The 21,128-nt window shown below is 54.4% G+C and overlaps 1 protein-coding gene across 1 annotated transcript in view; it reads left to right on the top strand.

Annotated features, from left to right (window-relative positions):
• TXNDC16 (thioredoxin domain containing 16) overlaps positions 1–4,621 on the top strand; it is a 35,307-nt gene extending 30,686 nt beyond the window's left edge. Inside the window, exons 19-20 of the mRNA XM_017825528.1 lie at positions 961–1,151; positions 2,783–4,621. Of these exons, the coding sequence (XP_017681017.1) occupies positions 961–1,151; positions 2,783–3,066 (475 nt within the window). The 3' untranslated portion in view covers positions 3,067–4,621. The remainder of the gene's footprint in view (positions 1–960; positions 1,152–2,782) is intronic.
• Positions 4,622–21,128: the final 16,507 nt, after the last annotated feature.

The following is a 21,128-nucleotide window of genomic DNA, read 5'->3' as shown; positions in this document are numbered from 1 at the left end:
CCAAGCCCCATCCAACCTGGCCTTGGACACTTCCAGGGATCCAGGGGCAGCCACAGCTTCTCTGGGCAACCTGTGCCAGGGCCTCTCCACCCTCACAGGGAAGAATTCCTTCCCAATATCCCATCTAACCCTGCCCTCTGGCAGTGGGAAGCCATTCCACCTTGTCCTATCCCTCCATACCCTTGTCAAAAGTCCCTCATCCTGGAAAGAGGATCTCATTCCTATGGCAAGAGCCAGCTCAGACCCGGAGCATCACTCAGCCTGAAAACAGTTCCAGAAGGGCTCAGCATCTCCATGGGCTCGCTGTCCCTCTCTCTCAATGTCACTCTCTGTCACTTGGGGAAGTTGCCATCCCATCCCCACCCCCGGGGAAGTGCCAGGGGCTGGACCACCTGAGCACAGCCCTCTACATCAGGTCCTGCCTTTCCATCCCTGTGGAATTGCTGCTGCTGTGGGACAGTGGCAGCAGCTGGGCTGGAAGGAGCTGGCACCTCTCCCTGCAGACAGGGACTAACCCCGGGGGGCTGCAGGAACCTGTCACACTCCAGTCTCACCTGTTCTTAAAAGCTTAAGGTGGAGAACATTTCCCACCTTCCTACAGAGTTTTCCCTGCTCAAGGATTCTTTACACATCCAATTTCCTGTCCATTCCCTCTCTGTTGCATCCCAGTAGGTTCCTTAAGGCATTGAGCTTATTGAGCTTAGAATCATGGAATGGTTTGGGTTGGAAGGGACCTTAAAGACCATCTCATTTCAACCCCCTGCCATGGGCAGGGACACCTTCCACTATCCCAGGTTGCTCCAAGCCCCGTCCAACGTGGCCTTGAACACTTCCAGCAATGAGGCTCCTACAGTCCCACAGGCAAAACTGGGCTTTGTTGGATGGTACCCAAGGGATTTGGTGCTTGCTTGGCTCTTAGTGTTGCTATGTTCCCAAACCTGAATCTCCTCTTCCCAACAGGAAGAAGACTCCAGTGGGATACGGGATCCTGAGGACGTACTTTGCCGCCGTGCCTTCACTGCCCGTTCTCGTCTGGGTGAACCTCCACGCCGGGGGTCAGGTTTTCCAGTTCCCACCAGAGCAGTCCATCACTGAAGTGAACATCTTGTCTTGGCTGGAGAAGCTCCAAGCAGGACTGGAGACTCCCAGCTGTAAGTGGACACAGGTTTATAACGTTCCTAAGCACACACTGTGAGCTCCAGTCTGTTTATGAGAAGACACTACATGCAATAAATTGTCTGCCCTGGAATTTAATGATGGAAAAACTAGCTCTGCTAGCTAGGGCTGGAGAAGTACAAATAGTTCAGCCAGGAGACAATACCCACACTCACAAGTTTGCTCTGCGACTGTTTAATGTTCAGAGCCAAACGTGAATACTTGGGAATCAACATCTTTTCCCTGTGAAAATCCCCAAACGTGGCTGTGCTCTCCCGTTGCTCCAAACAGACCTGAAGCAGAGCTTGCTATTAAAACATCTCCCAGCTCCCAGTTGTCAGTGTAAGAAACAGCTGATCTTCAGGCACCTTCCAGAAATTTTTTTTTTGGATAGGAGAGGGTAAGGAAGCTAGTGTCTTGCTGTGGTCTTTGGGACACAAATGGTTGGCATGTTCTGTGAAGCTTTTCACTGCCTTGATCAGCCTGAGGAAGCTTTGGAGGAAGGCAGCATGGATATGCCTTCCTTGACAAAGCTGGAGAGGGACTTTGGACAAAGGCCTGGAGGGACAGGACAAGGGAGAATGGCTTCCCATTGAGAGAGGGCAGGGTTAGGTGGGATACTGGGAAGGAATTCCTGGCTGTGAGGGTGGTGAGGCCCTGGCAGAGGTTTCCCAGAGAAGCTGTGGCTGCCCCATCCCTGGAATTACTCAAGGGCAGGTTGGACAGGGCTTGGAGCAATCTGGGCTAGTGGGAGGTGTCCCTGCCCATGGCAGGGGGTCGGAACTGGATGGACTTTAATGTCCCTTCCAACCCAAACCATTCTAGGACTCTATGATTCTTATGTGTTATGAGTTGCCAGGAAATGCTACAGGGATCTTGGGAATTGCTGGCTGCCAGCCTGCTCCAGGCTCTGGAAAGGCTGTGAGGTGACTCCACTTATATTTAAATATTTAAAATGAGTCTTTCAGAGCAAATGTTTCCAAATGCTGGCATCAACTTGGTGGGATAGGGTGTTGCTGGAGCTGAAGACACCATGCTGATCCAGTTCTCCTGTGAGAATCCCCATGAGCCAGCCCTCCTCCCACTCCTTTTTCCATTGCCACTGCTGAGGACACCTGGCTGCCATGTAGGTCTCTAGGTAGGGACCTTAGTTTTCAGGTCAGCTCATGTCTGAGCATATCACCACATCCTGAGATCCAAGGGCATGGCTCCAGGGCAGCCTTGGCCAGCTCCAGTAAATATGAATTAACCCCCTGGCTGGTTTAGTTTGGGTGGCAATATGAGTTTTGGAGGAAAGAGAGTGCCCAGGGAAGTTGTGGCTGCCCCATCCCTGCAAATGTTCAAGGCCTAGTTGGGTGGGGCTTGGAGCAACTTGGTCTAGGGGAAGGTGTTCCTGCCCACAGCAGAGGAGTGGAATGAGGTGATCTTTAAGGTCCCTTTCAACCCAAACCTGGGTCAACCCAAGTCTGGGATTTTACAATTTTATCATCTTTAAGAAAAGATTTTTAATTTTGTATTTCCTGGAAAAAAAAAAAAAAGCCATAATTCCTCTGAAAGAGAAATATCCCTTTGGAGGATGAGGCATAACTCTTTAACTTACCAACATGGGACTGTATTTGCTCCTCAGGTACCTTGTCTGAGGAGGACTGGAAACCGCCGCTCCCTGCTTACGACTTCCTTCAGATGATGGAGGCCGCCGTGCCCGAGCTCCCCCTCCACACTTCCCACCACCCTGGGGACGTGCCAGCCCAGCATCCACCCGAGAGCCCAGGAGGGGACACTGCCACCCGGGAAGAGCCATCCCAGGAGAGCGTGGCAGGGAAAGCTGGGTCCCCCGGGAGGGACCTGCGGGGCACAGCCCCGAGACTGGCGGCCAGGGAGAAACAGGGCAGGAGACACAGCGAGCTCTGAGGGCTGGGGCAGGGAAATGTGGGGCTGCCCATGGGAACCTCGCGCTTTCCCAGCCCTCCCTGGGCCTCTGCACCAAGGAGACAAGTGGTTTGAGCTGTAAGAGAGTGGTGAAGGGGTAAACCAGCTCCCTGCTGCAGCGTGTTTCCAATGCCAGAGACGTGTCTGTACATCCCACACGTTGCCCCCTGGCTGCTGTTGGGAGCTCCCTGTGCGACGAACTACACTGGGAAAGACAAATCAGCACAGCCCTGCTCTGTAGTTTCCCTAAATCTCACACAGTCACTTTGGGAAGGGGTGAGTGATTCCAAGATAAAAAGCCGGTTTCCTCCCTGGTCTAAGTAGGAGCTCTACGGATGGGTGTCAGCAAGTCCTGCAATTCCATCTGCACTGGAACCGTGTGGAGCCAGGATGGCCAGTGTTCCACCCACTCCTGGGCTGCTCCAACCAGCACCTGCTTGTGCTTACACCTGACTTGTGACCCAAACTCGTGAGCGTGTTCATCCTCGGGGGTAAGAGAAGGATCTGGTTAAAGCAGATTTGTTACAGAGGCCAGAGCTCAGCTCACACAACAGCCCTGAATAGCTGGGACAAAACTCTGCCAGCAAATCCCGAGGGTGGGCAGCTTGGGAGATGGCTTTCCTCACTGCTGGCATTTTCTTGGGCACAAGCCCAGGGGGTTATTTGCAGCCTCGACTTTTCTTTGCTCTTGTTGAGAGCGGCGAGGTTGGTGCTTCCTGAGCTGGGAATGGTGCTGGGAGTGAAGTCTGTGGAAAGCCCAGGACTGTGGAAATGAGAGAAGGGAGATGAAGGGCAAGTCTGGACCCTCCCAGGATGAGATGGAGCTGCTTCACATCCATAACTAGGTGAGGAGATGCAAAATCTGGGGAAGTGGCTTTCCGGCCTTTGCCCATCTCCTGGGGACAACAAATGGCAGGGGGTTGAAACTAGGTGGTCTTTAAGGTCCCTGCCAACCCAAACCATTCTGGGATTCTGTGATTATCCCACCCCCTTCAATAAAAATCTCCCTTCCACAGCACCCCTGAGATGTGCTGGGAGGGTCAGACCCTCCTCCTTCTCCTTAGAGCTCTGAAATTCCTGGGAAGGGGAAAATCAATGGTAATGCTGAGAGTGCCGTAAACTGTGTTTCTCATCCTGCAAACAGCCCACATGGTTGGGAGTACTTTGAAATACCCAGAAATAGATCATTAGTTCTGGGCTCTCCTGGAAGCCCTTAATTGAATCAGACCATTTTTGGACTGAATGACAGGCTTTGAGCCAAAATGTATATACTTAAAGGAATAAACTGCAGCATGCTGATCAGAGGCAGTATTCCCAAGGGAATGGGAAGGTCAGGGTATGAACAGATCCTCTGTGAGTTCCCGTCATTTCTCTGCTCTATAAGGTCCTCACGCTGCTGGACCCCATGAACTGTACATTGGTCATTTCCCGTCCTGTTCCTAATCACAGAATCCCAGAATGGTTTGGGTTGGAAGGGACCTTAAAGCCCATTTTGTTCTACCTCCTGCCATGGGCAGGGATACCTTCCACTATCCCAGGTTGCTCCAAGCCCTGTCCAACTTGCCCTTGAACACTTCCAGGTATCCAGGGGCATCCACAGCTTCCCTGGGCAATATGTTCCAGTGCTTTACCACCCTCAGAGGGAAAATTCCTTCCCAATGTCCCATCTCGCCCTGCCCTCTGTCAGGTGAAGTGCAATACTTGAGTTTGTCATCAGTGTCTTAAATAAACTCCATCTTGAGTAGACTCGGTCTGCATCAGTCCTGGGCTCTGGGTGGTGGGAGCAGGGGCTGCTGTCCTGGGGTGGCAGCAGCAGGATCCCGTCCTTCCACGGGATTTGTGCACAACAAGGAGCATTCCCACATCCCTGCTCTTGTCCACGTGTCCTTTCCCAGCCGCGGCCCTTCTCCCGTGCCGGGTCGGGGCGGGAGTTTGTCACTAGGGGTCAGTGCCACATCTCCGTTGTGGCTTCGCGAGTCGCCGCCTCTCCCGGTGCTGCTGGATTGACGCTGGAGCGTTGGCACCAAAGGGATGAGAGGTCAGAGGTGGCTTCCCAGTGAGATCTTGTGGGGAAGCTTTTTGCTCCCAGGGAGTCCTGGCTCTGCTGGCTTCATCCCCCATCAACAGCGGGGTCCATCAGCTTGAGCCTCCCCGGTTGGGTTGGGATGCCAGGAGTCCTGAGCTGAGCCCACTTTGCCAGTGCCAGTGTGGTGAGCTGGGAAGGGATGTGCTTGTCCGCGTCCTGCTCCTACCATCGTCCAGCTGGGTGGGCTGGATTTGCTGTGGGTGCGGGTCAGGATCCTGGACCATATGAGGTATCTTTGAGTTTGTTGGGATTTTATTTTTCAATACAAAAATGTCTTTTTCATTGTGTGGCACCAGCAGGAACTTGGGTTGGAAGGGACCTTAAAGGTCATCTCGCTCCACTATCCCAGATTGCTCCAAGCCCCGTTCAACCTTGCCTGGAACACTTTCAGGGATGGGGCAGCCACAGCTTCTCTGGGCAGATGGAGAAATCTGTGGAGAGAGATATGTGCTGGGATATGTAGGGACAGGCAGAAGATTTTAGGGATATTGGGGCAGTTGACTGACCTGCATCCCACAGCGCTCCTTAGCTGGAGGAAACGCTCCTGCACTGTTTGGAACAGCTCTGGCTCTGGGGTGGAAAGAAACACTCAGTGGGTGTTTATAGAACCAGTGGTCTGGCTTGGAAGGGACCTTTAAAGGGCATCCAGTCCAACCCCCTGGATGGGCAGGGACACCTTTCACTGGACCAGGTTGGTCCAAGCCTCATCCAACCTGGCCTTGAATTACGACTTGGGAGTAAGAAGCGAGTCAGAGGTGGGAGAGCTCTGGCTCTGGGGGGTAGCTGGGAAGGACGGAGCAAATCCCACCAGGCTGAAGGATTGAGATGACTGGGATGCTGTCCTACTCCCCAAGCAGCAGGAGGCAGCCAGGGATCACCAGGACACATGTACATCAACATCTCTCCCTGTGTCAGCAATGCTGGTGCTGAGGTGAGGTGAGATCTCAAGAACGCTGATGTTATCAGCTCCTTCTTCAACCATTTAACAACAAAAGATGTGTTTGGGTAAACCACAGATCTGAGTCCCCTGGTGATGCTACTGGGGTGCAGGCTGAGCTGGAGATTTCCTGACAGATATGGATGGACTGTTTACAGCTTTAGACAAAACTTCTGTTGATGGGACTTTATCTCAGCACTGCTCCAAAGGTGGCCATTTGGATGTGCTTCAGGAGCCTTTCAGGGGGTGTTTAAATGTCAGTGGTTGATTAGAAGATAAAATGATGATAAACATGCACATAAAAAAAGGATTATGTGCTTGTCCTAGAAGGCAAAACAATTTATTGTCCAAAACAGTAGGAAATCTCCATGTTGGTCCCTTCCAACTCAGTGTGTTCTGTGGTTCTCTGATCTCTCACCATCCTCAAGGACTCCTACAAAACCATCATCACCTATTAGGAGGGAGGAAGGCTTGCAGCAGTGCTCCCTGCAGGGCAGGGGGAATATTAAGGGGGTGTGTTTTGTTTTCCATGTTTAAAGGCTTTTAGAGGAAGGATTATGAAGGTGCCTGCTGGTCTCCAAACCATGGGACATGGGAAGCAGTCACAGTGTTTCTCCCAGCTTTTCCACCCTTTGAGTGAAACAAGGGTGGTGAACGACAAGCCCTTGTGTTGGAAGGTGGATTTTCCAAATTGGCTGTTCCTAGCCCATCCTGGACCACTGATGGCCACAGTCTCTCCCATCAAGCCTCCCTCCATGGCCGGGCTCTCCTCTGGCTGTGCCATAGGGATACAGCTGCAGGATGATGGAACGGACGGCTGCAGCAGGGAGGAGTCAGGACAGGACACTGTCCCCAGGAGGGAGATGCTGCAGGGCAGGAGCAGGGGCACGGGAAGGACAGATCTGCCTGGATGGATTCCAGCAGCACTGCCAGGATGTGGAGCAGGACATGACCTGGTGAGCTGGCTTGTGTCCCTTGAGCTCATCGGTTCCTGGTGCTGTGTGGGGACAGGGAGGCTGGCAGGGCTGGGGGATGGTGGGAACCACCCACTCCACCCCATCTGGTGGCTCAGCCTGGCAGAGATGCTCTCCCTGCAGGGCAGGTTTGTCTCCAGCAGGGCTTGGCCACGATCCATGTCCCAGGGCACCCACCCCTGCCAGCAGCGGCGGAGCCGCATCCGGGACTGTTTGTCCGGAGTTGCCGGGTGAGGTTGGTCTCCTGCTGAGGGTTTCTGGAATCGCCTGGGCCAGACCTCAGCCCACCCTTGGGGGCATCCAGGTTTACAAGGGTGATGCAATCCATCCTGGTAGCCTGGTGCTGTGTTCCCTGTGACTTTGGCATTGCCTAAGGGGGTGGGAGAAGGATCCTGTGGCTCCTCAGTGCCTGGGGTGTCCGTCATTGCCAGCACGTCCCACTGGCCAGACCCAAACCAGCTCCCTGAGTCCACCCCTGTTAATTTGGGGACCAACCTGGGGGAATCTGGGGACAAACAGGTAGACAGATGTTGGTCCAGGGGTGGGATGGGAAGCAACTGATGCCCTGTTGGCACAGTTGGAGGTGGCTGAGGAGCTGCGCTGGGAAAAGAGAGTGCAGGGGCAGGATGGAGCTGGGATGTGAGATGAGGGGTGGCAGCTGAGCAGAATGTGGTTCCTCATGGCTCTTCCACCTGGCACTTCCATTGCTAAAAATACAACAGGCCCAGGGAAGAAACCCCAGCACCCAGCCTTTAGCTTGCAAGGTGGCCGTGATGGGATCTCCATCCCTTCTGCCCCATGCCCAGCATGGGCAGGGATTGGGTCTCAAGGACACCACTGGCTCCATCCTCCTGGAGCCGGCAATTGAGATGGAACCAGGACGAGCAGCCCAAGCCATTTCCCAGTAGAACCCATTCTCTCTGTATTTTCCCTTCCCAACAGAAGCGCTCCACCTCCAGCATCCTCTGGGACTACACCCACAGCTACGCCCGTCCTCTGTTCCCAAGCTGGGTCTGTGCAGGGACCTCACTGCCTGTGACTCTCACACCCAGGGGGTGAAGTCCAAGTCCAGGCTGGAAGAGCAGCAACCACGACGGACCATCCCGTGGCGATCCCTTCACAGTGTCTCTCCCCCCGTCACTGGAAGGGGGTTCTGTGGGGCTGGGAAGGCGGCACGTCCCCGGCGCCACGTCGCTGGCTCCATTGTTCATTGTTCCCCCCTGGCTCTTGGAGCCGGCCTGGAGACGGGAAGCGATAAGTGGGGAGAGGGCACCGCTGTGGTTCCTGCACTCCAGCAGGTTATTTCCCGACCTCTCCTTAGGTAAACTCAGCCCTTGGCCTCCCTTGGAGTTTGCTTTGCTGTCCCGCTCTCCTGCAGGCCGGCGTGGGGCCCAGGGGAGCAGCCTGGCTCTATTAATAGCCCCTGGGATTGCCCAATCCCTCCTGTGTGTTGAAAGAGTGGCTGCGACACCGTCATTCCACCCCTGGTGGCAACACATGGGCCAGTTCCTCGGAAGGGCTCTGCTGGGAAGGCTCCCAGACCTTAAAGGCGACACTTGGCTCTCCGGCAGGGTGGGGAGGTGGGGAAGAGCCTTTGCTCCACAGGATGAGGATTTCTTGGCTTGCTTGAAACACAAATAATGGTATCACTAACCTTGGTGGTGTTCTCCCCATGGGCCACTGCCCAAGCTCGTGGGCTGGATCTGTAAAGAGTAAAAACCAGGACCCTTGGGGAAGGCAAAGCCATGGAAATCATGGAGTCATGAAAGCTGGAAAAAACCTCTGAGATCATGTTCCCCCAGCACTGCAAAGTCCCACCAAATCATGTCCCCAGGGGCCACGTCCCCACGGCTTTTGAATTCCTCCAGGGAAGGGGACTCCACCACTGCCATGGACAGCCCGTGCCAGGGCTGGACAACTTTCCCTAATATCCAATCTAAACCTCCCCTGGTGCAGCTTCAGGAGGTTTTCTCTGGTCCTCAGGGCTGAAACAGACTCCTGGGAATGAAATCCATGGTGTCCCTATCCCAGCCCCTTGCTCCATGAGCAGTCCTGCCCGGAGAAGAGTGGAGAGCAGAGCCTTGGTGCAGTGCATGGAGCATCTCCTCAGGCTTCTGCTGAGTTTTAAGTCTTGGAGTCTCCTGGAATTGGGCTTGTGAGTGACTCACATCGGGGAGGGGGAGCTTTGGATGGCTGGGTTACCCTGGAGGTGTGCTCTGGGTGACTCTCTGTGGATCCTGGCCCTGCTGTGGGGAGGTGAGTGGGAGAAATGGCCCACAGGGAGAGGTGGGATCCTGGATATGGATGTGTGAGGGATGTTACAGCTGGGAGAGTTCAGCTCAGCACAGCAGTGAGCAGGGGAGGGAGCCCCAGCTGTGAGGCACTAACACCGAGGCAAATATTTGGAAAGGCACTTGCTGCCCAAAAATAGCTGGAAAAGCTTTCAGGAGCAAAGCTGGAACAGCGTCCGTGGACAGCAGCCAGAGTCCCCCAGCCCAGGGCAGCTCCCAGTGCAGGGGACAGAGGTGGGAAAGGGACATGACCATGAATTACCCTTCCTGTGGTAGTGGGGGAGGCACGTCTGGGGCTCCTTTTGGAGACACCCCATCCCATGGACCTGTCAGCTGAGGACAGCTGAAAGCCTAAAGGGATTAACACCCACTGGAGGTGGAGCTCCAGCTGGCTCAGAAACTTCAGCCAAAGCCCTGCCTGCTCCCATGCAGCTGGGTGTAAATCCAAGCAGGCAGGGACAGCAGGCACCCGGGATGTCTGGGTGGGACTCCTTGCCAGGGGGGTGTGTCCAGAGTCCAATCCTGCCTCTTCCAGAACCGTCCCTGGGGTTCTGCATTTCCCTCTTGCTGAACCTGCTGTCTCTGCCCAAAACACATTCCACGGGAAGGGCACAGCTCCCCAGAAGGACCCGTGGTGTCAAAGCCCCTCTGCCAGGTATGGGAATGAGCTGAGATGACAACCAGGGTGGGAACGACTGCGGGTTGACTCACTTGGCCACTGTCCCCTCCTGGGTCCCCACCCTGGTGACACTCATCCTCCCTCCTCCTTTCATGAAGAGCGGGAAAAACATGAGCTGGCAACACCCTGCCACACCATCCTCAGGGGCTCTGGATCCCCAGGGACACACCTGGGGACCCCAGGTGGACAAATCCCAAAAGCTCCAGGTCTCTCTGCCTCTCCTGCAGCCTCTTGCTCTTCCCCCTGGGCTGGGGAGGAGGCAGCAGTGAGGCTCCGCAGGCTCCAGGCAGGATCCTGCTTCATTCCTTCTCTGAGGGCAGACTGAGCTCCTCACTGGAGTCTTCCTCACCATGGAGGCACTGGAAGTACATTTGGAACCTCAATTGTGTGCTGGCTTAATTATGGGGCTGACTGTGACATTCCTGGGTCCCACCTAGCTCTCAGGCAGTGCTGCTCCATGTTCCCACTGATCCCTGTCCCTGGGGCATCAGCCAAACCCAGAATCCATGTAAAAAGGCACCACCAAAACCGAGCCTGTCTGTTTATCCTGACTCTGTGATTTGCAGTGAGGTTGGAATCAGGAGCTGGGGATGTTTCTGGATGTCAGCTTGGACATGATGCCACAGCCTTGGGCTGTTGCATGTTGAAACAGGGCTCAGAGACAGGTTGCCGAGGGACTTGGAGATCCCAGCACCCATGCTGGGAATGGGACACCTCCTGTGTGGCACCACCACCATCCCCAAGGACACTGGGATGGCCATCCTGGGTGGGATCTGCAGCAGAGACCCACAGCAGGAGTAGGGCAGGATGAGGTTGGCATCCAGCCTTCCCTCTCCCTGTCCATCCAGAGAGACACCAAGTCCCTTCTCCCAGGCTTTCTGCACTGGAGGCAGACGGATCCCTCACTCCGGGTTGTACCACGACTGGGAGGCCCAGCACGGATTCTCCCCCGGGCTTGGACTGGCCAAACAGGAATCTATCTCCCTGGGAGCAAAGCAGGTCAGGAGAAAGCCATGGAGAGCGCAATGGGAGGTTGGGAACATGACTCAGGCTGTGTCACCCCAGGGCAGCGCTGCACCGGCCGGAGGAAATCCCTCCTGGTTCGTGGTTTGGGAAGTCCTGTGGCTGGTTGGGACCACAGGGATCCAACAATGCCACCCCACAACAAAGAGGGCTCTGGTGACAGGGCACAGCCACATGCCAGCCTCGCTCCCCACTCCAGCAGCCCGGCCACAGAGGATGCAGGAAGGCAGCGAGATTCCCAGGGGGACACACGGGTCACCAAAATGATGCCTGGGCTGACTAAGAGAGAAAGCCGGGATTATTCACCAGCAGGGATTTTTCTCTTCCTTTATCACATCCAGCAGCACAGCACGGTCTGTTTTAAGGACTCAGCTCCAGCTGGGACCAGGTCTCACATATTTTACTTTATCTCTGCAGTCTGATTCCCAGGGAATGGGAAAAGGGCTTCACAGCCCAGCCCAGCCAGCCCCAGCTCCTGATGGCAGAGCTTCAACTATTCCCCTGGCAAGCCCTGTCCTGCAGTACCGGAGGAGAGGGGCCAGCTGGCTGCAATTCCCAGCTTTTCCCCTGTGCTGATGGTCCCAGCAACCTGGCAAAACTGGGGGGGCTCTGGGATGACACCCCTCACGTCCCCTCTCCTCACAGGGTGGGTTTCCCACCCTTGGGTTAATCCCTGGATAGATCCCAAGTGCCTTGCTGGGGGTGGGGGTCCCTTCAGAAAGGGGGTTGGGAATTCAGAGGGGCTGGGTTGGCCTTTGGGAAGCACTAAACCATCAGCAGCTGAGGTTGCTCTGACTTCCCCTGTCCTTGGACTCGTTCCCTGAATCCCAGTTAATGTCTGCTGATGGAGACAAGCTACAAAGAGACCTTCAGCGTGAGCCAGCAGGACCAGCCCTACATTCCTGCCCCTAAAGAGCTCCCAGAGTAGATCTGTGTCTTTAAGGATATGAGTTAAAGCCATTTAATCACAAGCCTCCTGTTGTCCATTTCCTTTGGACCTCCTCAGTTTTCCATGATTTTTTTTCTTGAGCAACATCCTTCTGAGATCCCGAGGATGGCTGAATATTGAGTCATCAGCAGCAGGGACTGTGTAACCCTGTTCTGCTCCCTCCCATTCCATGGATCTTCCCTGATCCACCGTAGTCCAGCGAGGGCAAACTCCTCTGTGCATCCACCCTCCCATCTAGGGAAAAGGAGCACTCCAGTGGTGCTGGGAACATCCGGCAGTCCCCCAGGAAAACAGGGCTGGGCTTTTAGCCAGGAGGGTTTTGCTTTTGTGGGAGCACATGGATGTCCCTGGTCCCTGCACCAACATGAGGTTGTTGACCCCCGTTTGACCCAGCTCTTCGTCCCGGCCCTTCCATCTGCTGCTCGATATCTGGGATATGGAGACAGGCTGGGAGAGTTGGGAGGGTTCAGACTAGAGAAGAGAAGGCTCCAGGGAGACCTGAGAGCCCCTTCCAGGGCCTAAAGGAGCTCCAAGAGAGCTGGAGAGGCTCTTGGGACAAGGGGATGGAGGGATAGGATAAGGAGGAATGGCTTCCCACTGCCAGAGGGCAGGGTTAGATGGGATATTGGGAAGGAATTCTTCCCTGGGAGGGTGGAGAGGCCCTGGTACAGGTTGTCCAGAGGAGCTGTGGCTGCCCCTGAATCCCTGGAAGTGTCCAAGGTCAGGTTGGACGGGGCTTGGAGCAACCTGGGATAGTGGAAGGTGTCCCTGCCCATGGCAGGGCAGTGGAACTGGATGACCTTTAAGGTCCCTTCCAACCCAGACCATTCTGGGATTCTGGGACTGATTTCTCAGACTTACAGACAGGTCCCCTCCAGTCTCTTGCCCAAAGAGAGGAAGGGGATATTTTACCCCTGGCAGCAGCCTGGCAGTGCCACGTTCAGCATTTCATTCTCTGCAGATCTCACCTCCTGCTAATTCCTCCTTGCTCTCCTCACAGTGACCTCCTCCTGCCCTGTCCCACTCCACTGCCCCCTCCATCTGGCTGTGTGGGATTTTCCAGACTGCAGCAGCTGTTGGTCTGTGTTGGGGCTGCCCAGGAGTCCCACAGACCAGAGTTTTCAGCCGGCTCCTTGTCCCCTTCCATCCCGGCTGTCCCCAGGAGGGCCGTGCCCTGGGATGTGGCTCCCTGTGGGAGGCACACCCTGCTCCCTTCGTCTGCTGGAGTCCCCTATGGACCCCCTCAGAGGGCAGGGATGCTTCTTCAGGGACAGGGAGCCCATATGAGGACAAGGACACCCTACAGTGGGTTTAGACCCTCTGCAAGAATGAGGAAGCAGCAATGAAACCCTACAAGTAGAGGGACCTCCCACGTGAGACCAGGGACCCCAACACCAGCACAAGGATCCCACAGTGATCCCCCCCAAGGACAGGGACACCACAGGACCCCCCTGAAAGGACAGAGACTCCCTATAGGGACTAGGACACCCTACAAGGGGTTTAGACCCTCTGCAAGAATGAGTATCCCACAATGACACCCTACAAGGACAGGAATTTCCCCTTTCAGAACAGGAACCCTGATGCCAGGACAAGGATCCCACAGTGACTCCCCATGAGGACAGGAACACCGCAGGAGCTCCCTACAAGGACAGGGTCTGCTCTGCAAGGATGGGGACCCCAGAGGTGTCCCCTATGAGTTATGGCCCCTCGAGCTGCCAGCATCCTTCACTCTCAGAAAGGCACCAGCAAGTCCAAGCAAGGGTGAAAGGGCAATTCAATAAAATTTTAAAAATGCACTGGGCACTGCTGGGTGAGGGAAAGTTCTCAAAGCAAACATGCCTGCAAGGAGAAATCCTTCCTGGCTTAGCACATCCTTCTAAAAACACGGAATGACTTCAGAAAAATGTGAGAAAACACGAGCTGCTCCTTCCCCAGAGGGAAAAAATAGGGAAAAGCAGCAGTGTGATGGTGTTTGGTGACTGGACCTGAGTATCCCTGTCCTCCAGGGAATGGGGAATGCACTCCAGGGCCTTTGAGTGGGCAGGATGGAGGTGTTGGGGATATCCCTGAGAGCATCTCTGCAATGCCCAGGCAGAGCTGATCTCCCTAAAAGAGTTGTCGGAGGCAGAATATTTGCTCAGACGCTCCCCAAACACCCTGGAAAAGGGATGTGCTGCACCAGGGCCCTTCAGCTCCATCTCCAAGGGAGATTATTGATTTTAAACCCTGTGAATCATGATTTATTCCAACAACTGCCACACATTAATCACAATAATGAATAATTAACGGAATAGCTCTTGTGAAGCTGTTCCAGAAGCGTTTGGCACCACGGGAGCACCAGCTATTTGAAGCTGAGCCCAGTTGCTCCATCCAGATGGAACAGGTGCCAATGGGATGCACTGGAAGGAAAATGCCATGCCCAGGGAAGAAGAAGTGGCCACAATTCCCTGGTTTGTGCAAGAAGCTCCAGCAAGGCAGGGAAATGCTGAGCAAACCACTTTGGGAAGGATGCTCGGAGGGAAGGACCTCTCTAAGGGGGTAATGGCTGCTTGAGCCAGAGGATGTCCGGCCCTGGATGTCTTGGTGTTTGGTTTTGATCCTTGAACCCTCTCAAAATGTTCAGGGATCTGTCCTGGGATGCCCCCAAACCCCTCAGCAGTGACAAGCCTCGAGCTTCCAGAGCATCTCGTGGGGAGCACTGGAGTTTCCAGGGCTGATTTGGCTGCCAAAAATGGGGAATGGAAAAGGAAAATGAAATGGGGGCTGATGGCAAAATACCACCCACAGAGAAACCAGCTGGGAACAGCAATTCCAATGGCCAGTCACACCAGGACAGAGCCTGGAAGCCTTTGCCTTATCCCCTTTCCTCTTTTCCCTTTCCCCTTTCCCCTATTCCTTTTTCCTTTCCTTTTTCTCTTCCCCTTTCCCTTTTCCTGTTTCACATTTCCCTGTTCCCCTATCTCCTTTCCCTTTCCCTTATTTCCCTTTCCCCTATTCCCTTTCCCTTGTTTCCCTTTCCCCTATTCCTTTTCCCTTTCTCTTTCCCTTTCCTTTTTCATGTCCCATTTTCCTTCCCCTTTTCTCATCCCCTTTCCCCTGTCCTCTTCCCCATTCCTTTTTCCCCTATCCCCTTCTCCTTTCACTTTTCTCTTTTTGATTCCCTTTTCTCCTGCCCTTTCCCTGTCTCCTTCCCCTTTCCCTTGTCCCCATGTCCCCCCTGTCCCCTTTTCCTCTCCCTTTTCTCTTGCCACCTTTCCCCTGTCCCCATCCCTGTTTGCAGAGCTGCAGGAGGTTTGCAGAGGTTTCCTGCTCCTCTTTATCCACACCATGGACGTTGTCCTGCAGCAGAAAGGAGGGATGGTGGTGGCTTTGCTGGGAACAGCCCCAGGGGACCACTGGATTCCGGGGATGGCAATGACCCGGAATACTGCAGGAAACAGGAACACTCTTGAAGCTTTCCAAAACTGATGCCTGAGGGGGTCATTCCAAGATGATGAGCAGCTTCCTCCAGCAACCCCGGGGACCACTTGGCACAGCCCCTCATCCAGGACATGGGCTGTCCCTGCCTTCCCCAGGCACTGCCTGGTTTGCTGGATAAGCACCGAGGACATCCTTAGGGATCTACGGGTCAATCCGGCCTCTGCAGGGCCCTTGGAGGGCCCTCACAGCTGGAAACGAGCACTTCCAGCTTCAACTGGATGGAAAAGGTCTTTAGCAGAGGAAACAGCAGCTGCTCATGACAAATAACTGTCCTCTCGTGTGTACATCCCCTTCACATGACAAACCCCATCTCTCTCCAGCCACTGCGTGGCCAAAGCTCTGGTAGCACGAATGTCCAGGGATAAACAGGCTCTCCAAACCACCCTGGAATGGCTTCATGTAAACAGTTACTTCTCTTTTTAACTCTGGTCAAAACTGTCTGCTTTGATGTCTCACATCTGTCCTGGCCCACATCATTTCCTCCTGCCCCCGCGACAACAGAGGGATCAAACCTTGTCCCCGCAGTGCTTGGGTCACTGGGCTCCCACTAAATGGATCCATAGTGGGTTTTACCCACCCCACTGCTGTGCTGCTAACTCAGCATCTTCCAGGTGCTTTCCAGGGTTGATATTACAGTGCAGGTGAGAGCAGAGGAAGGAGGGTGGTGAGGAGAGTGGTGCTGGAAGGGATCTGGGGAGGGTGATGGATTCAGGGAGCTCTGGAGGGATCTCTCAGCAGCATTTCAGTGCTTCTAGGCAGAGGAAAAGGAGGCAGCAGGGAGCAAAGTCCTTCTTTTGTGCATCCTTGGGGATGCTGGAGGGTGAAAGGCTGGACATGCCCTGGCCCTCTGCATTGGCAGCCCAGAAACCTTCCATGTCCTGGGCTCATCCCACAGCGTGGGCAGCAGGGTGAAGAAAGAGGATTCTGCCCCTCTGCCCTGCTCAGGTGAGACCCTACCTGTGCTCCAGCTCTGGGGCACCAACATCAGAAGGACTTGGAGCTGCTGGAGCAAGTCCAGAGGAGAGCATGGAAATGCTCCAAGGGCTGGAGCCCCTCTGCTCTGGAGCCAGGCTGGGAGAGCTGGGGGTGTTCACCTGGAGAAGGGAAGGCTCCAGGGAGACCTGAGAGCCCCTTCCAGTGCCTAAAGGGGCTCCAGGAGAGCTGGAGGCTCTTTCGCTTCATTATTTCCCCTCTTTATTCCCTTTCTTAATTTTGCGGAGTTTCCCCGGTCAGTGTGGGGTGCTGTGGGAAGGAATGGCTGTGGGAGGGATGTAGTTCCCATGCTGGGAAGAGATGCTCCCAGAACGTGGAGGGGAAACTGAGGTAAAGGAATCCCAGAATGGTTTGGATTGGAAAGGGCCCTAAAGCTCATCTCATTCCACCCCCTGCCACAGGCAGGGACACCTTCCACTATCCCAGGTTGCTCCAAGCCCCATCCAACCTGGCCTTGGACACTTCCAGGGGTGGGACATGCCAGACTTGTAGGACTGGAGTGCTGTTGTTTTGACCAGGGTGGGACCTCCCTCACGAACCGGATGCTCAGAAAAAACAAGCTGTTACAGGTGTTTTTTTCAGGGATTTTTTTTTTTCCAGCCACAAGTCTGACACCTCCTGCACCCGGGGGCGGCTCGGGGGGAACAGCGACAAAACCAGAGCCACGGTACTGGGACACAAAACTCTGTGTGGATTTATGGATTTACTTGCTCAGAAACCCCGAGCCCTTTGCTCTCCTCCTCACATGAGCTCAGCCCACAAGGCTGCTGACCTGATCAAGGTCCTGTTTTGCCCTGAAAAACGGGGTTTTGGGGTGAGGTCACAGGTCCAGCACGCGGGGCAGGGAGGCGAGAGATCCATCCCGCTCCGCGATGCCCCGGAGCTTTTACGGCCTCTATAAATGCCAGAGGCTTGACGTGAGCTTGACACTGTTTAGTCTCTTGTTTTTGGAGATTTAGCTCTCTTCGGGAACAGCACCAGCGCTGGCAGATGGGCAGCGTTTCCCTGCGGATTTGCCGGGCGCGGATGTTTGCACATTTCAGGGAAATCCGGTTAAAAACAGCAGCTGGGCATGGGAAACCCTCGTGATTTCCAGGAGCGTCCCCAAACACATTGCCCACCTCGGGCTGTTAATTAGGGACCTGGTGTGCCCCTTCCAAACCTCTGGCCCTCTGGCACAAACCTCATGGCAAAGCCCGTGAGCATCGGGAAAGCGCAATCCAGCCCCCCCAGTGGGATGCATCAGCTGGATGAAGGATATAAATTACCTCACACCTCATCTGGATGCTCTTAAGGGCGAGGACTTTCTCTGGGGGCGAGTGCCAGGCCCTCTGTGTGTGCACAAACAACAGTGGCCTTGGACACTCGTTCCCTCCCCGAGCTACAACAGCTGTATTTTTAGCTCCACGTCCCAGTCCAGTTGTAAAACTTTCCCTTGTTATGTTTTGAATCTGTGGTAGATCAGCTCTGAGCTCTGGCTGGATTTTTCCCAGCCTGTTGGTTGCCCTTTTGGTTGGTTTTCCTGCAGCAGCACGTCCCACAGAAGGAGGGAGAATCCTGTGGGGTTCTGCTCCATCTGGTCTTTCCCCTGGGTGTGCCTTTGGCTCGAGGGGGACAGCAGGGACGCATGGCTGCCTTTGTCATCCCGGTATCCAGTGACATCCCCAGCATCCTCTGGCTCACCCTCATGGCTCATATGGGAGGAGAAACAAGCAGCAGGAGAGCTGCACCTCCATAGAATCCTAGAATCATGGAATGATTTGGGCTGGAAGAGACCTTAAATCTCTTCTCATTCCAACTCCTGGTCGTGGACAGGGACACCTTCCACTAGACCAGGTTGTTCAGGTTGTTATTTTCCCATCAGAGCAAGAGCAAAAAAAGGACTACCATGAGAAAATGACTCTCCCTGGGCACAGAGGGTCATATCCACAATGACAAAACCTTGTTAGGCCTGAGAAACTGAGAGTTTATGGCAGTTTGGGGAAAACTCACATGAGATCTTCTCCCCCTCTCTGCAATGCTGAAGCCAAAAGCCAGAAGGAAAACAATTATTCATACGTTGCAAAAAAAAGCTTGAAAATGAAAAGCTCTTCTGGGAGAGCTGGAGGTGTTCAGGCTGGAGAAAGGGAGGCTTCCAGGGAGACCTTAGAGTACCTTACAGTGCCTAAAGGGGCTCCAGGAGAGCTGGAAAGGGACTTGGGACAAGGGTCTGGAATGACAGGACAAGGGGGAATGGCTTCCCACTGCCAGAGGGCAGGGTTAGATGGGATATTGGGAAGGAATTCTTCCCTGTGAGGGTGGGGGGCCCTGGCACAGGCTGTCCAGAGAAGCTGTGACTGCCCCTGGATCCCTGAAAGTGTCCAAGATCAGGTTGGACAGGGCTTGGATCAACCTGGGATAGTGGAAGGTGTCCCTGCCCATGGCAGGGATATGCACTGAGATGGTCTTTAAGGTCCTTTTGAACCCAAAGCATTCAGGAATTCTGTGGTTCTAAGAAAATCTGGCTGTGGAGAGGTAATTCTGCCACAGCCCTGCTGCTTCCGAGGTCTCACAATCCCTCATAATGACAGGAGACAGGCCACAGATTGTTCATTTTGGTTCTCATGTTGGGCACCAGGCTCTGATTTTAAGCTTAGGATGTTTGGGATACCAAAAACAACCCCTGGAAAAGGCTGATCCCCCTTTCAGAATGGGAGACGTGGGAGGATCTGAAGGACTCCAAGGAAAGGTTTCACATTAATATGTGACAATGCAGAGACAATGCAAAACCAGCTGCAAAAGCAGAAGGCAGCGACAGTAAAGCCAAATGTGCCTTTTCCCTGCACTCCAGTCACAGGGAATTGCCATCAGCACCGACATCCAGTGCCATGGTTACCCATGGCACCGCTGCAGAGCCCGTTTGGCAGCCCGGCCTTGCCGTGTCCCCTGAAGTCACTTCCTTGCCTAATCCATTTAATCCAGTTTAACATCCATCACACCACACACCCTCCTGGAGCCCGGGGAGATGGGCTCAGTGCCCGTCCTCTGCCCGGAAAGGCGGCTCTGCCTTCCTGCCAGACTCCCAAAGGGCTGGAGCAGCAATCCCAGCGGTGCTCCGCAGGGATGCTGGGCTTGGACACGCCACCACACACATCCCATCCTGTCCCATCCCATCCCATCCCATCCCATCCCAACCCCCACCTTCACAGACTGTCCCCAAATGTGCCCGTGTCTGCTGATTCCCAGGAATGGGGTCAAGGGGCCAAAACAGCCAAAAACTGAGGGTCTCCTCCTTGCTGACAGCACAGAGATGTGGAGGAGATGTTCCGAACTATCCAGAGAAGGAGGGAGCGAGGGAAAAGCTCCCTTCCTTTCTGCTCTACTCTCCCAAAGTGCCCATTTCCCAAAAATGTTTCATTGCATCACCCTAATTTCAAGTGTCCAAGGCCAGGTTGGACAGAGCTTGGGACAACTTGGGCTAGTGGAAGGTGTCCCTGCCCATGGCAGGGGGTTGGAACTGGATGGGCTTTAAGGTCCCCTCTAACCTAAACCCTCCCATGATTCTATGGCAGTTTCTGGAGGGGATCCCAATCCCCTGGGTCCCACAGGTCCCTGCTCCTCCTGGCACAGTGTGAGGTCCCTCTCCATATTTCAGGAGTCTGGAGGGCAGCTGCTGCCATCCCGTGTCCCCGAGGAGTGGCTTCTCCCTCGCTCCTCTTCGGCAGCTCCGTTTCCAGACGCAAAGACCTGCCTGGTGCTTCCTTGTGCCAGAGCGTTTCCGGTGTGGGAATAAAAAAACTCATTAAGGGCCTGCACAGGCAACGAAATGACACTTTGTCATCTTGGATTTGAGCTGAACACACGTCAGTGGGGCTGACGAGAGTCAAATTAATTTGGCTTTTGCGATGGCTCCTGCGTGACGTTAATAAAAGCGGTGTTTTGTGAAGGATACAGAGAGATTCGTGGCCCTCCTTGTCCTCACAGAGCCCTAATTAAGGCCCTTTTCTCCTCTGGAATCAGAGAAGGAGGGCTGATGGCTTTTTTTGTTTTGTTTTGTTTTAGTGCTCTGGGGATATTCCCTGCCCAGCAGCGCAGGATATATCCTGAAGATGTAAAGGGATGTGGGATGAAAAGGGACTCAGGTTTCACTGGGTTCCTCTCCTTGCATGCACCAATTTTTCTTTTATTTTGCCATTAAATTTGATCCAAATCATTTCCTTGACCCCACTTGCCAGGACTGCTGTCCCTTAACATTGGGAGAGTGACTCCACTGCAGCGACAAGCAGATCCCAGCGGGATGGATGCCGGAGGTTGTCTCCCAGCCCCATGTTTCCTGATGAGGAGCCATAAACCTCCCAGAAAAACAAACAGCTGGCAATTAGTGGTCAGCAGCCGAGCTGGGGGCTGGCAGGAGTGAATCCTTGGAGTGGGAGCCGCTTGGAGCATCCTGCCTGGGGTTTGTCCCCCGTGCTGCCATGGATCCAGCTGGGCCCTCTTCCCACTGCTGTCACATTCCTTGGCATGCTGGTCTCTGCAGGATGTGACCCCCTTGGCATTTCCAACATTTTTCCCCCTTTTTAAAAAAACTTTTCTTTCTTTTTTTTCCCTCCCAGGCAGCTTTTCCCTCTGGCTTAGCAGAGAATTAGGCAACTG

The sequence above is a fragment of the Lepidothrix coronata genome, unplaced genomic scaffold, assembly GCF_001604755.1.
Source record: "Lepidothrix coronata isolate B3197 unplaced genomic scaffold, Lepidothrix_coronata-1.0 Scaffold119, whole genome shotgun sequence".
In the NCBI taxonomy this organism is placed as follows: Eukaryota; Metazoa; Chordata; class Aves; order Passeriformes; family Pipridae; genus Lepidothrix; species Lepidothrix coronata.
This window is presented reverse-complemented; position numbering and strand designations above follow the sequence as displayed.